The sequence below is a fragment of the Heteronotia binoei genome, chromosome 5 (genome assembly GCF_032191835.1).
Source record: "Heteronotia binoei isolate CCM8104 ecotype False Entrance Well chromosome 5, APGP_CSIRO_Hbin_v1, whole genome shotgun sequence".
Lineage (NCBI taxonomy): Eukaryota > Metazoa > Chordata > Lepidosauria > Squamata > Gekkonidae > Heteronotia > Heteronotia binoei.
In genome coordinates this window covers 87,273,012-87,290,726 of record NC_083227.1, presented here as the reverse complement: position 1 = coordinate 87,290,726, position 17,715 = coordinate 87,273,012, and the positions used below count along the sequence as shown (strand labels likewise).

At 45.5% G+C, this 17,715-nt stretch overlaps 1 protein-coding gene across 11 annotated transcripts in view; it reads right to left on the bottom strand.

The window, feature by feature from the left end:
* Positions 1 to 17,715, bottom strand: part of ERC2 (ELKS/RAB6-interacting/CAST family member 2) — a 1,199,719-nt gene that overhangs the window by 236,485 nt on the left and 945,519 nt on the right. For 2 of the 11 annotated variants that reach the window (XM_060239770.1, XM_060239776.1), the window contains one exon: positions 15,797 to 15,863. The exons of the other annotated variants lie outside the window; for them this stretch is intronic. In XM_060239770.1, coding sequence (XP_060095753.1) covers positions 15,837 to 15,863 — 27 coding nt within the window. In that variant the 3' untranslated portion in view covers positions 15,797 to 15,836. The remainder of the gene's footprint in view (positions 1 to 15,796; positions 15,864 to 17,715) is intronic. 11 annotated transcript variants of the gene reach the window in all.

Below are 17,715 nucleotides of genomic sequence, written 5' to 3'. Positions count from 1 at the left end.
AACAGTTCTCATTTTCAATTTTTTCTGGTTTTGTTCTTTGCATGTTACAAATATCCGTTTTAACACAGCTGTATTTTTACAGGACACGACCTAAATAAAAGTTCCAGATCTTGGGGGACAATGAACATCTTGCTTTTAAATAATAAAAAGTAACACAAGCAATCATGTTATTACATCAGATTTTTACTGGCCATTACAGCATGATGCTACAAAATTGCAATTAGGGAAAGTAGATGGTTTACACTGGTTTAAGACATGCAGATTTAAATTAAGTTTGTAAGGCTGCAATTCTATGGTTGCTTACTTGACAATAAGGCTTATTGGACTCAATAGTATCTTATTTCAAGTAAATATATATAAGATCTTTTTGCATGTATCCTTTTAGGAATGTAATATTTTTGGATCTATGTGGTGACCTCTGAAGAAATTTTCAACACAGCCCCTCAAACACTCCAAAAGCTCCAGGGTGTTTGTGAGGCAAATTTAGAACTGCAAGGGACAGCTAGTGAATTTTGATGGGGTGTCCTGCAGGCATATGCACATTAAGCATGCACTGATCATTTACATGTGTAGTGTACACCCTTATAACACATCTGTGTGCTGTTTTCCTTACATACATCCTTTTGAACATATTTCTCTTTGCACTCCCAGTGAATGAACAAAGCCTATCCCTTGTTCACTAGATAAATAAATCAGTACAGAACTTCTCAGGTGAAAAGTGCCTCCAAACATATCCTAAAACCAGCCCATTTCACATCAGAACTACACAAATCTAATATGAAATTGTAAAATTTGCAGGGACCTGCATGTTATGAAATCTGAAAACTCAAATGAATGTAAAGAATGGCCTGTAACACAGCATAAGAGCTAGAAAAAGAAAGAAAGAAAGAAAGAAAGAAAGAAAGAAAGAAAGAAAGAAAGAAAGAAAGAAAGAAAGAAAGAAAGAAAGAAGGAAGGAAGGAAGGAAGGAAGGAAGGAAGGAAGGAAGGAAGGAAGGAAGGAAGGAAGGAAGGAAGGAAGGAAGGAAGGAAGGAAGGAAGGAAGGAAGGAAGGAAGGAAAGAAAGAAAAACCTGTTGCGCAACTGGTCTTCTATAGTTCCTTAATCAATAACTTGACACATTCTTATGAGAAAGAGTAGACATTTATCCTTCATGATTAGTTCCTGCCAAAGCCTACTATGAAACAAAAGGGGGGGGGAAAGGCAAATATCAATTTTACTTGGCATTTTTTCCTCAAATAGATTACTGGATTCTATATCCTATACCAGGGGTGGCCAACGGTAGCTCTCCAGATGTTTTTTGCCTACAACTCCCATCAGCCCCAGCCAGCATGGCCAATGGCTGGGGCTGATGGGAGTTGTAGGCAAAAAACACCTGGAGAGCTACCGTTGGCAACCCCTGCCCTATACCTATTCAAAGCTCGATGATTCCAATTGTGTTCAATTTTTTAAAAGTGTTTAACTCCTGTAATTTGAATACAAATCTGTACAGAATTTCAATATTAAAGTTACTAGCATTCATACATCATGACAAACCTCTGTTTATTTATCACAGCATAGGAGAGTCCTCCTTTTCTCAGTAAGTCTCTCCCTCAGGCTAGAAACTCTATCCAAAACAGTTTTATCAATCCCATTCAAAATCTATCCAGATTCTATGTTTTACCTGGATTTAAAAATTAGGCCACATAGGAATGATAAACTAAAGAGGTGTGAACTACTATTTAATCTGATCACATCCCCAAATGGATTAAGGCTCAAGTCTCCTCTCCATTACAAATCAAAACCAAATATTCCCAGGTCCAAGAGGTGACACTATTTACATTTTTTTTATTTTGCATTTATTTTTCAAAATATTCACTTAAATGTTTAGTCTAGAAACTAACATGTTAATCTGCTTCAACAGCAAAACCAATGAGTGACCTCTGAAACTGAATTTGCCACTTCTTCAGAACTTTCCTTAGTACTGATTTGTGCCAGCAACAATACATGGTAAATAGGAAACACCCTTTGTAATCACAAAGATTTGTATGGAGCACTTTTTTCTTCAAACATGCAATCACCTCAGAGTTCAAGGTGAATGAAAAAGAGAGCAACAGTTAATTCCACTATTCAAGTCATTACTGGAAAGTACCAGTGGGACTACTGCACCTAGCTGTATATCAAAACAAGGAAATAAAAAGAGCAGAATATATATTACTGAGCTTTGCATTTATATATGCAGATTCGTTTCCCTAACCTGAAACTAGCTCACAAAATAACTCTTATAATACAAAAAGTAGCTATCAGAACCATTATTAGCTGGGAAAGCCAGACAAAAATAATTACAAAATTTAAAAAGTTCACATTCATTAATGGACATTCACTAAGACTAGGGCTCACCTCCCAATGGACAGAAGAACGGAAAGGTAGGCTCATCATAGATTGCTCGCTGAGGTTGGGCTGAGGACTGTTGCTTGCCATGGTGTATCCCAATGTCACTAGGTTTGCCGACCTCTAAGTGGTGACGGCAGATCTGGGATTATAACTGATCTCCAAGAGACAGAGATCAGTTCACCAATTTAGGGTTGCCAGGAAAATGCCTACTTTGAAAGGTGCATTGAACCCACTAAATTATAGTGGCGATGAGGATGAGATCCTGATGAATGAGCCTGGCAACCGACACCACACTGCGCATTGTTGCCCTCCACATCCAGCTCCGCGTGTTGCATTGCCATCACCGTCGACATGCTGCCACACCAGGAATGCTGCCCGAGTTTGACGCAGTTCGCCCTGAACTTTGGGAGACTAGGTTGGAACAACTGCAGTATTACGTTGAGTTCCACAAAATCAAGGGAGTCAAGAAGGTGCTGCTGATCAGCTCCTGCAGGATCGCCACCTTGGAGTTGGCCCAGGGTCTCATAGTGCCCTCCTTGCTCAAATATGCGACCTTTGATCAGCTCATCATGACGCTTACCAACCACTTCGCACCTCAACTCACCCACCTTACACGCCGTTTTGACTTCTTTAAGCAGAACCAGTGGTCCAACAAGCTGACAGTGGACTACATTGCCACCCTGCACCAGTTAGCCCTCCCATGCAACTATCCTAGTTTGGAAGAGCCTCTGCTTGACTATTTCATCTTCGGTCTGTGGGATGAAAAGTTGCGACAAAAGCTCATGGGAAAGGATGACACCACGCTACAGAAGATGGTCAAGGAGGCAACAGCCTACAAGTCTCAGAGGGATCGACCCGCAGCCACGGTACCTCAGGTATACACCTCATCTGCTTCTGAGGACTCCAAGGGAGACGACACTCTCAAGCTGCACCACGCAGCCCAGCATCAGCCCCAGTCATGCGGCCCCAACACAGCAACTCCAAAGTCCTGCGCCAGCTGCGGGGAAGATCATGAGCAGTGCTCGTGCAAATTTAGGGATGCTGTCTGCCACCAATGCGGAAAGATGAGCCATCTGGTATGAGTTTGCAGGTCCAAAGTGACTCACCACATGTCAGGGGGAGTGACTCGGCAACAAAATGGCCGATGCCACAAGGCTGCCATCATTGAGGAGCCGCACTCCCTCACCACGTCTGCTGGCTAGGTTTACCAACTCTCTATGCCCTCTTCGAATAAATTTAAAATTACCGTGCTCATTGAGGGCACTCCATGCAAGATGGAAATAGACTCAGGGGCCACCTTCACTGTAATATCAGCTCAGGACCTCCAACAGCTGTGCCCCATTGGGGGACCCCACTTGTACCCCTCCCCCATAATTGTTAGAGACTTTCAGAAACAGGAAGTTGCCATTAAGGGGGTTGGGTTTGTCAGGGTGAAATATGGACAGTACAAGGGAACCCTGCCAGTGCTAGTCGTCATCAACTCTCGCAATAGCTTGTTGGGCTGCTCGTGGTTCGATCCCCTAGGGATCTGGGTGACAGGCATCTACCAGCCCAGGCATACTTCCTGTGGACAAAGCCATGGCCGAGGCCCAAACTATTGTTACCCACAGGGGCGCTTTCCAAGTCCAGCGCCTCTAATTCAGGGTCAGCGTGGCCCCGAGGATCTTTCAGAACTTAATGGACTCTCTTTTAAAAGGCATCCCCGGGGCCCAGCCATTCTTCAACGATGTGCTGATCATTGCCACCACTGAGGAAGAGTTCACCTTCCACCTCTGTCTGCATGGTACTTTGACTCGGCTGAGCTGAAGGTAAAGGAAAAGTGCATGCTGAGGGTCTCAAAAACTGACTTTCTGGGCTATACAGTGGACGCCAGCAGGATCCACCCAGTGCAAGACAAAGTCTCGGCTATTTGCAACGCCCTGGCCCTCACCAACAAAGTGGAGCTTCAGGCATTTCTTGGCCTCCTGAACTTCTACCATACATTCCTGCCCCACAAGGCTGCAGTAGCTGAGCCCCTCCATCAACTGCTGGACAAACGGGCTCCCTGGATCTGGGGATGCCAACAAGCCACCACTTTTCAAACAGTAAAGGACCTCCTCACTTCTAACAGCTTGTTGGAACACTTTGATGAGCAGTTGCCCATTGTTCTTGCATGCAATACCTCATCTTACAGGGTCGGGGCTGTCCTGGTCCATCAGCTACCAGATGGTCGCGATGTTAAAACGCTTGGGGCTTTTTAGCTTGGAGAAACGTCAACTGAGGGGTGACATGAGGTTTACATGAGTATGCATGGGATAGAGAAAGTAGAGAAAGAAGTACTTTTCTCCCTTTTTCACAATATGAGATATCAATGAAATTGCTGAGCAGTTGGGTTAGAATGGATAAAAGGAAGTACCTCTTCACCCAAGGAGTGATTAACACATGGAATTCACTCCCACAGGAGGTGGCAGTGGCTACAAGCATAGACAGCTTCAAGAGGGGATTGAATAAGCATATTAAGCAGAGATCAATCACTAGCTCTTAGCCACAGCTTATTGTTGGAACTCTGTCTGGGGCAGTGATGCTGTGTATTCTTGGTGCTTGGGGGGCACAGTGGGAGGGCTTCTAGTGTCCTGGCCCCACTGGTGGACCTCCTGATGGCACTTGGGTTTTTTGGACATTGTGTGACACATTGTGTTGGACTGGATAGGCCATTGGCCTGATCCAAAATGGATTCTCTTATGTTCTTATGAGGTCCTGGTTGCCTATTATTCATGGACCCTACAGCCAGCAGAGCGCAACTGCACACAGATAGACAAGAGAGGGCTGACCATAGTCACAGGGGTTAAAAAATTCTATGACTACCTCTACAGCTGGCCCTTCATGATCCTGACCAATCACAAGCCGCTGCTGGGCCTGTTCACCCCCAACCACCAGATGCCCCAGATGCTCTCGCCCCATGTCCTCCTCTTATCTGTCTTCCTGGCTGGTACCAGTATGACCTCAGGTATTGGTCACAGACGCTCTCAAGCACTTGCTGCTCCTGTCAGGGGACCCAGATCTGGCCCTGGCCCACCAAATCCTTTTGTTTGAATCCCTCCCAGACCACCCCTTGCATGCTAAGGACATCACCTGCCAGTCTATGAAGGATTGGATCCTCTCCTGGGTGTGGAGAGGATGGCCCACCAGTCGGGGGGGGGGGGCAGATTGTACAGCTTATGCTTCCCACCAGGATGAACTGTCCATCCACCAGGGGTGCCTTCTGTGGGGAAGCATGGTGGTGGTGTCCCTGACTCTGTGTCAGCGAGTCCTAACCACACTGCACAAGATGCATCCAGGAATCCCATGGATGAAAGTGCTCGCCCGCAGCTATGTTTGGTGGCCAGGGATTGATGATGCAATTGAGTCCTGGGTTGCCCAGTGCCAACCTTGCCAGGAGACCTGACCGACAAAACCCCAAGTCAACATTGAGAATCCACCCGCAACCCATGGTCCTGCCTGCATTTGGACTTTGTGGGGCCCTTCGAGGAACAGACCTTCCTCCTCATTGTGGATTCCTACTCAAACTGGCTGGAAGTAGCCCCGTGGCATCTACTTCCTCCCAAGCTGTCATTGGAGCCCTCCACTGGGTTTTCGCTATGCACGACCTGCCAGACACCCTGGTTTCTGACAATGGGACTGCTTTCAATAGGTGAGTTCCAGGACTTTTTCTCAGAACCTGATAAGGCACATCAGGTCTGCACCCTTTCACCCAGCCATGATCGACCAGGCAGAATGGATGGTGTGGACAACCAAGGAAGCCTGTCTTGCTGAGTTTCTCTTCACCCAGCATGCCATTTCCTGCATGGCCCCGGGCTGTAGCCCAGCGGAACTCCCAATAGGCAGGCAGTTGTCCACTCTTTTGGACCAATTGCACCTGGACTGAGCCCTGGACCTCCAAGAGTTCCCAGAGGCATTCAGGGTCCCTCACAGGCTTGATACAGGGGACTTGGTTTATGTGAGGAACTTTAATGGTGGCTAGATTTCTCCAACAGGCCATGGAAATACGACAGAGAATGGTTCTGGAATGACCACATTTTATTTGTTTTAATTATTTAATTTGGCTAAACTTGACTCATATATATTTTACTTATTTTATGTATATTAGCTCCCTATGTACTCTATAATCTAGGATTTTATATTATTTATATTGCTATTTTACTGCTAAATCTGTTTTATGCCAATAAAGGCTTGCTGTTTGTTCGAATTCAAATCCCTACTGCCCTGAATAAAGAGCTATGATCACTGCACCATCATCTCCTCCATGCATTGAACCCACTTAGGGTGGCCAGACCGTCCCGGTCACCCGGGAATGTCCCACTTCTGGGTCCTAATTCCCGCCTCCCGACCTGCCTATACCGGGACCATTACAAGTCCCGGTTTAGCCAGCGAGAGGAGCCGGGCATGGGCGGGGCCAGGAAGCGGGGGGAGGCTGCGCTGCTGCTGCCTCTTCTCCGTAGCTGCTCCTCTGAGATGGGCTCAGCCTGAGCCCATCTCGGAGGAGCAGCTGCGGAGAAGCGTGGCAAGCGCCGAATCTGGGTCCTTCTAGGACCCTGAGCAGCAATGCTGGAGGAGCAGGAGCAGGCCGGACTTGCGCCCCGCCCCTCCACTCCCTGCAGGGGCAAAGGCGGCATGCGTGGGCCTGCTTCACTTCTCCGCCCGGCCCCTCTGCTGTGCGGGCGGCAAGGGACATGCTGGGCCGGCCTCGGAGGAGAAGGAGGTGGCCGGAGGAGGAGGAGGCGGCATGGCTGCGGCGGAGGCGCGCTGGCCTTCCGAGCCAAGGACTTGGTAAGTCCGGGGGTGATGCGGAAGGTGGGAGGGGAGCTGTGCTGCGCTGGTAGCCGAGGGAGAGGCCCTGCTCGCCTTCCCTGCTGGCCCTAGGCTTCCCAACCCCCCCCCCTTCATCCCCCGGTGGGTCTCCAGAAATCAGGAAGCGGGGTGGGGGTGGGGGCTGGAGGGGGGGAGAACATACCTGTAGGTGTAGCAGTTTGTAAAATGCCTGCCCCTTTAAGGTTGGCCTGGGCAGGAAGGAGGAAACAGGAAGGGCTTCGGAGAACGGCCCCTCCCTTTCTTTGCTTTCGTTTTCACAGCAGGCAGAGGGAAGAAGACCAAGTGCGGTAGGTGTTTGTGTGTGTGTGTGTGAGAGGGAGGGAGGGGGCCCGGGGCAGGGAGGGGTGATTCCTTGGTATGGAGGCCCTTCCCCCCCTTTAGAAAGCGTGTGTGTGTGGGGGGGGAGGGAAATGTCTACTAGGCACTCTATTATTCCCTATGGAGAACAATTCCCATAGGGAATAATGGGGGATTGATCCGTGGGTATTGGGGGCTCTGGGGGGGCTATTTTTTGAGGTAGAGGCACCAAATTTTTAGTATAGCATCTAGTGCCTCTCCCCAAAATACCCCCCAAGTTTCAAAACGATTGGACCAGAGGGTCCAATTCTATGAGCCCCAAAAATGGTGCCCCTATCCTTAATTATTTCCTATGGAAGAAAGGCATTTTAAAAGGTGAGCTGTCCCTTTAAATGTGATGGCCAGAACTCCCTTGGAGTTCAATTATGCTTGTCACATCCTTGTTCTTGGCTCCACCCCCAATGTCTCCTGGTTCCACCCCCAAAGTCTCCTGGCTCCGCCCCCAAAGTCCCCAGATTTTTCTTCAATTGGACTTGGCAACCCTAGCTGGCCCGGCCTCCACAGGGTTTAAACTGGCACTGATATGAACTTTGGAACTGTACTCAGATCAGCTCTGATGCCTAGAAACTACCTCTGTGTGCTTGCTGTGTAATAGCACTCAGGATAGTCCTCTTCAAGCTTCAACATCCAAATTTCCAGGAATTTCCAACCCAGAGTTGGTAACCCTAGCTCTATCACAGATTTAGGAGGTCTTTGATTGCTGATTTAGGAGGTCTTTGATTGCTGGGGAGGGGGTCAGTAGTAGGAAGTACCCATACAGGGAGCACATACATTGAAGGTGGAGGTATTGTGACTCAATTCACACCCTACATTTTTTATAAACATGGCACTTAGGTATGCATTTTGCAGGGACAAATGTAGTCATATTCTAATATGTTAAATGTGCCTATTTGCAGTGTTTGGTTTAGCATTCCTTGTTAACTGAACTTTCCAGCACTTATGGTAGATGCATTTCTCTGATGCATAAAATACATATATGTTAGACAATAATTTACATGGAATTTCCATCTCATTATAAAACATTGGGTGTAATTTTGCATAACTAAAGGTAATGGATTGGGCATGCAATAAAAATCCCAGTTTTATTTGATCATTACTTAAGTCCTTTCTTTCATATTTGCATAGTGGCATGATAAGAGTTATAATTTGCTTTGTTTTAATTTAGTGTCAATAAAATTGATTCAGACATCTGTTTCCAAAACAGAAAAAAGTGTTGTTTTTCCAACATGAATTTTTAAAGTAAAAGATTGCCTGCTTCTTTTAAATTTTGCCCCAGAGGTTTTACTTTAAGAGCATATTCCTACAGCTGCAAACCTGGTAGAAATTTGCAAAGTCCCATCCACTCCAATTATCTAATTAACATTGACCAGAGTTTTAATATTGCTGCTTGGTAATTCCATTGGCCATTCCATCTAAGAATTGTACACAAATTTTAAGTCAGCAGCCAATATGGTATTCCTGCAGCACAGATTAGTAAAGCTGCAGTACTACAGTCCAAGCCCTCTGTTCACGACCTGAGTTTGATCCTGGCGGAAGCTGGGTTCAAGTAGCCAGCTCAAGGTTGGCTCAGCCTTCCATCCTTCCGAGGTCGGTAAAATGAGTACTTTCTGGGGGGAAAGTGTAGATGACTGGGGAAGGCAGTGGCAAACCACCCCGTAAAAAGTCTGCCATGAAAAACATTGTGATGTGATGTCACCACAGAGTCAGAAATTACTGTTTTGGAGAATTTGTACCAGTATACCATTAACGTACTACAGTAGCAATTTCTGAAGGTGTGTAAAGCGGAACTAAATTTATTGTGCTTGGAGCATGAGTAGATGGAAAAATTCAGTTGAAAAAAGGAGGCAAATAACAAGGAACATGTTCAGATACTTGATAGCTCACTATAGGAGCAAGGGAAGACATGTACTGAAAGTATATATAATACTGAAATCTGTTGGTTATCTTACAGAATGCAACTAATGGACATGTAGTTTTACTACTTGTGATTGTGGCTTTGGAATTACTGTCTAGAAAGCTCCATTAAGTTCTGTATGGTCAGTAACAATAATAAAGTTAAGCACTTTAAAATTAAGCATTGATGCATGCCATTTAAGACCATGCTTAACTATTTAATTGAAGTTAATAGGACTGAAGTGTTTAGCTCTGGCTAGATTGTGCAAATATATCAGTGTCTTTGCAAATGTTAAAATGCTTCCCAGCTATGGATCTCTTGATTAAGGGTATGCAAACCCCCTCCCCCCATATTTCTTGGTTCAGGTCTATAGGATTAAAAAAAATCCAGTATTTCTGAAAAATCCCAGATCCCAGTATCGGTATGGTATTTGGATCCTGGATTCTTCAGAAATCCCAATTTTTTCTGGGTCCAATAGACCCAAGAAGAAAAATATCTGTAGTTTTAAAAAAACCCGCCCTGACTCTGGGGCTTCTCCTTGCAGCATGGTTTAAATTGTGCTTAAAGAAAAACTGGCCCCAGGATCTGCTTGTGGCAAGGAAGGAGATCACTCCTTGCTGCACACTGACTTGGCTGGGAGTGCTTCTCCTGGAGAAGCTATCCCCAGGATCCATCCTTCCTTCCTTCCTTCCTTCCTTCCTTCCTTCCTTCCTTCCTTCCTTCCTTCCTTCCTTCCTTCCTTCCTTCCTTCCTTCCTTCCTTCCTTCCTTCCTTCCGTGGCTCTCAAATATCCGATGTTCATGTCTTGCGGCTCTCAAACATCTGACCTTTATTCTGTGTTGCTCTTTTGTTAAGCAACTCTGGCCACCCCTGGAGTAGACAATACTGACTTTGGTGGACCCAAGCACTGATTCAGTGTAAGGGAGCTTTGTGTTTGTGTCTTCTGGTGCTTTCAGACATACCACCCAAATCCTTTCAGCAAAGGCCAGATAGGAGTTATGGGCAGTGTTTGCCTGCAGTGCAATTTTGTTCTCAAATCCTGTATTTACTTCATCAGTATATGGGATAAGGCACTTTCTCAACTGTGCTGCATAATGCAGCCTATTTATTTTGTCCTGTTTGCTCTGTTGGCTCTATCTGCGCCACCTTCATCACTTTCGGGGTGTGGATCCCCCAGTGGGGTGGTCTCCCGACTCCCTCCGCCGGCTGTTTCTGATAGCCCTGCGCCCCCTCTTTCATTTGATATGTGTCCCGTGCGGATGCCACCCTCCCGCCGGGAGATGCCGCAAAATGAGCCCCCTTGAGGCTTATGGCGGCAGGGCTTGGGGGAAGCGAGCTAGACTGCTGTTCTTTTGAGGGGTCATAGAGTGTTTCGAGCCCGTCCCTGTGGCATCGGTCCCATCGTTGTGGGGCCCAGGGGGCCGGCGCAGCGGCACGCTGAAGCAGCCTGTCGGTCACTTCCGGGTTCCTGTCCTGCATCTCGACCTGTGTTATTAGTGACAGGCTGCTTCGGCGTGCTGCTGCGCCGGCCCCCTGGGTCCCACAACGATGGGACCGATGCCACAGGGACGGGCTCAAAACACTCTATGACCCCTCAAAAGAACAGCAGTCTAGCTCGCTTCCCCCGGGCCCTGCCGCCATAAGCCTCAAGGGGGCTCATTTTGCGGCATCTCCCGGCGGGAGGGTGGCACCCGCACGGGACACATATCAAATGAAAGAGGGGCGCAGGGCTATCAGAAACAGCCGGCGGAGGGAGTCGGGAGCCCACCCCACTGGGGGATCCACACCCCGAAAGTGATGAAGGTGGCGCAGATAGAGCCAACAGAGCAAACAGGACAAAATAAATAGGCTGCATTATGCAGCACAGTTGAGAAAGTGCCTTATCCCATATACTGATGAAGTATATACAGGATTTGAGAGCAAAATTGTTTCCGGCGGTGATATTTGGGGGATTTTTGGGGACGTCACAGGAAGTGCTGTGAAGTCACTTCCTGTTTCCGGCAGTGGCATTTGGGGGAAATGATGTCATTTGGGGGAAGTGATGTCACAGGAAGTGATGTCACTTCCTGCTTCCGGCAGGTGGCGCAGGGGGGGAATGATGTCACAGGAAGTGATGTCACTTCCTGTTTCCGGCAGGTGGCGCGGGGGGGGAATGATGTCACAGGAAGTGATGCCACTTCCTTTTCCCGGCGGTGGCATGACGTCACCGGAAGTGACGTCACTTCCTGTTTCCGGCGGCGGGCGCGCTTCGCGCGCGCACCCCTACCTTCCCCCTCCCCAAGGTGTCCCTGGCTGGCCTTCAGACATTATGGCCACCCTAAACCCACTATATTATACATTGGGACAGCCTTTCCCCCATATGTTCCCCAGAGAGCACTTCAGTCAAGGTCGCAAAACCTGCTTTCCATCCCCAGCCTCAAGGAGGCCAGGTTCATGACAACCAGAGCCAGGACCTTCTCTATTGCAGCTCCATGCTGGTGGAATGAGCTCCCTGAGGAGGTTAGGGCACTGTGGGATCTTTCACAGTTCTGCAGGGCCTGCAAGACGGTGCTCTCCCCCCAAGCATTTACTAACTAAGATTGAAGACTGCAACAGAAATTGAATTATCTGGACCACCTCAAAGTACCTCAAACCCTAAGATCTGTTTTCTTTAAGGAACATCTGGTAGTAACAGCTGATGGCAAAATTAGACATAGAAATGGATAGGCAGCTATCCACCATCATTAAATTAAATAAGCCATCATTTTAAAATTATCATAGCACCTGAAACTGTTTTATGCTTTTAATATTTTAATATTAATTAACTGGTTTTATGTGATTTTTATGAATATGTAAGCTGCCCTGAGCCTGCTTCGGTGGGGAAGATAGGATACAAACTGAATGAATGAATGAATGAATGAATGAGTGAATGAATGAATGAATGAATGAATGAATGAATGAATGAATGAATGAATAATAGAAGCAGTTAAGCATGCTCATTTCCTGATCTCAGTGACACTTAAGTATTCTTAACTGTACACTGGATTATCCCAGTCTGTAAATCTCAGTTACTATAGCATATCATATAGTTTATGTAATATACAATTTCAATTTCAATAGAATATATAACTAGAATATATAATCAATAGAATATATAATCAAGTGTTGATTTCAATCTGGTACTGATTGATAGTGAAACTGCAAAATTCACACCACTGGGTTGTCTAATGCATTGTTCCTAAGTGTCCTGTCATAAAAAATATGCCCATCTGTGGCCTTAACACCCTCTTCTCTCAAAGCAACCTCATCAATGTGAAAAAAATCCAAATTATTCATTTATTACGAAGAGGCCTTGAATGGCAATTAATTTAACACATGCCAATTCTGAACGGCACAACAGCTGAAGGGTCTGCAAACACTGGAACTCCTCACTGACTCACTCCTATCGCACCAGGCTCAGAATATGAGCTTCAAGCAGGCAGTCGGCAGCATTCAACTTTCAATACAAGGAATGCTTTCAAATGCCAGGTTCTTCTCTTGTTCGGACTGTATAACTGAGCCAGAGACAAACTCCTTTCCCTTTCTCACCCCATGAAAGCAGAGGCTGCTGCTATGTTTGGTATCTAGCACTGGACAAGCACAGTCTCTCTCTCTCTGAATTGCTTCAGTAAGTAAGTGGACTGCATTTTCCAAGTGTCCAAGATGAAAGGAAGTGAGGAGGTCAGGATGCAAGAACAGAAAGACATAGTATCTTCCCACCTGCTGCCATCACTAGCAGCTGCTATAACAACAAGGGGATGAAGGAATAGGAAGGAGGAGGGGGAAGAAGGAAAGGCAGAAAGAGGAAGCAAGGCAGGAAAAGCACAATTCCAACGTGAGCCCATAGAGTGCAGTCACCTGTCACTAGTAAACTCTGAACTCTTCTCCTTGCTCTGGCTACAGAAGCATTTTGCCAAAGCCTCTGTTTATATCCACAAAGGGGAAGATGAGGGTATGACTCCTTTGCCTATGTCTCAGCTTACATGGAAGAAAGTAAAAGGCAGAGGAATTAAAATCAGAAGGAAAGATTAGGTTAGAGAGGGATTATAATGTACACATATCAAACAGAAATTTAGTGTTTTATATCTTTTCCTGACACAAAAGCAAACTGTCTGCAATATGCAAACCTGTGAGTGAGTGGATGCAAATATCCAACTTTTTGTGAAATCAGCAAAACCCAACAATTTGGCTCAAATATTATGTTCTTTCCATGTTTTCCAAATCCTTATCTAGAAATCCTGGTGGCTATTCCAGAAACAATCATGTTTTATATGAAAATGACTCATGCTTAAATGAATAAGCATTGTATACTTTCCTCATAACATTTCATTTTTTCATAATCACCATACATATCTTGCTATTCCTTTCACACCAAAACAGCAGGCTTTCTTGATATATTTGACCCTTTCAAGCTAAGTCATGTTCATCCTTGTGATATTGTACCCATTATGTCACACAACTGTGAGTAAAACAAAATGTGAGTATAAAAACCTACAGTACAGCATGGTGTTGAATAAAATATGTATATGGAAAACATTTGGTAAAGTGAAGGAAATGAGAATCAGTGGTCAGATTCCAAAGAACACACACACACACATAAACATATGAAGCTGCCTTATACTGAATCAGACCCTCAGTCCATCAAAGTCAGTATTGCCTACTCAGACTGGCAGTGGCTCTCCAGGGTCTCAAGCTGAGGTTTTTCACACCTACTTGCCTGGACCCTTTTTAGTTGGAGATGCTGGGGATTGAACCTGGGACCTTCTGCTTACCAAGCAGATGCTCTATCACTGAGCCACCATCCCTCCAAGGAAGTTCATTTTCAGAATGGAAGTTCATTTTCAGAATTGGAAAAAATTAAAATTCTAGTGGATTTTGCACTTCCTTATGGCAGCAGTTTACAAACATTTACCCGAATAAATTTTGTAGGTTGCATTATAGTTCCATGTAACACTATCTTTATACAGATCCAAGTAGGCAGCCGTGTTGGTCTGAAGTAATAGAACAAAATAGGATTGCACCTTTAATACCAACTTAGTTTTATTCAGAACGTAAGCTTTCGTGAAGTGTGCTTAGCACACGAAAGCTTACGTTCTGAATAAAACTAAGTTGGTCTTAAAGGTGCAATCAACGCCTATTTTGTTTTGTCTTTACACACACAGAGAATCCTTTCAAAATTCTGCAACAGTACAGAAGAAGAAAACTGTAAATTTATACCCCACCCTCCACTACAATCTCAGAGCAGCTAACAATCTCCTTTATCTTCTTCCCCCACAACAGACATCCTGTGAGGTAGGTGGGGCTGAGAGAGATCTCACAGCAGCTGCCCTTTCAAGGACAACCTCTGAGAGATCTATGGCTGACCCAAGGCCATTCCAGCAGCTGTGAGTGGGGAATCAAACCTGGTTCTCCCGGATAAGAGTCCGTGCACTTAACCACTACACCAAACTGGCTCTCATATACACAAGTCTTTGAGTAAATAAGGCTCCTCTCCAATGCCTGGAGCTGTGATCCATGTACTATTTATTTTATGTAGTTATTTATTTAGAGAATTTTTATGGCACTTCTCCAGAGAAATGCCCATTCAAGTTAAGTTAAGACATGCAAAATATTATAGAGTAAGTGACACACAATGGCAATTGTATTCAATATATAACAAGATTTCAGGTTTCGGATATTTCATAACATTAAAAACACCTGATTACATTTCAGATCATGATAGCACTGCTTTTGGCATCACTCTTATTCACAGTTGTTGCTTAACAATAAAACACCATAAATTTATAAATTTTATTTTTATTTGACAATATTTTAACCCCACCTTTTTGCCCTCATAAGGCCCCCAATGAGGCTAATAAATTAAACACAAAAAGTAAAATCTCACAATAAAAGCCTTTAAAACCAACATACAAATACAGCATTAAAACAATTTGAAATCAGAACTTAGAACAAATCACATTGAGATAAGCACAGACACGTGTAATTCATTCACCATCAGTCCTGGTGTAATCTGATCAAAGTCAAATGGGCTGGGCCACTGCATATAATGAATGTAATGTATTATGAGAGAAAAGACTGAGTTCTTCCATTTTAGTATTAGTAAAGTATTAGTATTAATAAAGAAACATTATCTATGCACATCATCATCCATAAGCATGTTCAAACATTATTATCCAAAATGATGTCTACTCTGTAACTTCAGATGAAAACATTTATTTTACATATTTATTGACCTATGCCTATCGATGCGATTTAAAATTCAAATATCAAAGTGCATTTAAGTAAAGAATAAAAAATTGTATCTCACCCCTCAAAACAAAACTGGAACTTTGGTTTATAGGAACCGGCTATGCCCAAATACCCTCCTCATCATCCTGCGAGCCAGACATTAGGAGATGCATAGAGGTGTTAGCATTGGGATGAAAGAAGAAAGGATTAGTTACCTTGGTGCAGTTGAAGATACATTTATCTTCATTGATGAAAGTTGAACTTATCAAAAGAGTGATGAAATTCAACCACTAATTATAGGCAGCAACTTTTAAAAGATTAGTGTCAATCCTCCTTCCATACAGTTAAAATCTTGTGTCTAAAGTAGATAATCAAATTGACTAGCTATTGAGTTTCACAAAATGCATATTTAGAACTATTGCAGAAACAAAATAAATGTTATAACTTCAGAAAGAATATCAGTAATTATGAGAATCAGCTAGCTTTATTTTGTGTAAATAAGGAGGAGTATAATAAAGCCTGGTAAAGAATCAAAATCTATTAAGACATGATTTTGTATATTACCAATCCTATCTGCTCATCCACACCTTAGGAACTACATTACAATGGGAAATGGTATGCTTTGTCTCCAGCTAACATGCTCCCTCCCCCCACTGTTTCAAATGAGACCTTTTGAAGTTACACTTTTGGCTACACAGACACCACATTCACTGAATTGAGCCCACTAAATGATATATTTATATTTAACAATTTTCATAACGCTTGTGTCATATTATTACATAATATAGGGCAAGAGATGGAATATTTTAACCCTGGAAATTCTGATGGTGTCATTCAGATTACTGTTACTTAAAAACAACTAAATTCCCTGTAATTGTTTGTGATTTAACTATGCCATGTACTTCATTATAAAAATATACACTGAAAGTGTTGCTAATTTCAGTCCTATCAAAGTATATAATGAGCTGCTGAACATTATTTAAATGGATATTTATTTTATTTATATCCCGCACTCCCCGCCAAGGCAGGCTCAGGGTGGCTCACAACATAAAACTTCACAGTAGTAAAACACAGTAGTATTAAGGCACATAACATGCATATTGCTAAGCTAAGTACAGAAGTCCATCAGATACAAAGATGCCTTAACATAGAATTAATTAGGGTAATTAATTTTAACGGTGATTAATAGTGTGGCCAGATCGTCCCGGTTGCCCGGGAAAGTCCCAATTCTGGCCCCCAATTCCCGCCTCCCGGGCTGGCTATACTGGGACCATTAGAGGTCTCGGTTTAGCCAGCGGGGAGCCGGCGGGCCGCGCGCGCCAGCGGGGAAGGCGGCGAGTGAGGGACTGAGCGTCCCTGCGTGTGTGCACGGTGGTGTGGCGGGCTCTGCGCATGCGCGGGGCCAGGAGAGTGGGTGGCGTAGGGCCAGCCACACCGCCGTGCGCACGCGCAGGGACGCTCAGTACCTCACTCACCGCCTTCCCCGACCGCGCGCGCGGCCCGCCGGCTCCTCTCGCTGGCGGCGGCAGAGGCAGCGGCGGAGGCCGTGGCCGGAGCGGGAGGTGGGCCGGCGGCGCCTGCGGCGGCGTGGCAGGAGGCTCCGGGTCGGTGGGCTCGGCCACCTCCTCCTCAGCCGCTGCCAGCCCCGCCAGCAGCGCCACCAGCAGCACCAGCCGCCGCTGCGCCTCCTGGCCAGCCCGCCCGCCCGTCCGGAGGGGAGGCCGCGCCCTGGGAGAAGGTAAGCCGGCAGGCAGGGAGGGAGGGAGGGGGCCAAAAGCGGGGGGGGGCAGCTGGCGGGACGGGGCGGCCTGCCTTCCTTCCTTCCTTCCTTCCTTCCCTCCCTCCTCCCTTCCTTCCCTCCCTCCTCCCTTCCTCCCTCCTTACTTCCTTACTTCCTTCCTCCCTCCTTCCTTCCTTCCCTCCCTCCTTCCTTCCTCCTTCCTTCCTTTCTTCCTTCCTCCCTCTTTCCCTCCTTCCTTCCTTCCCTCCCTCCTTCCC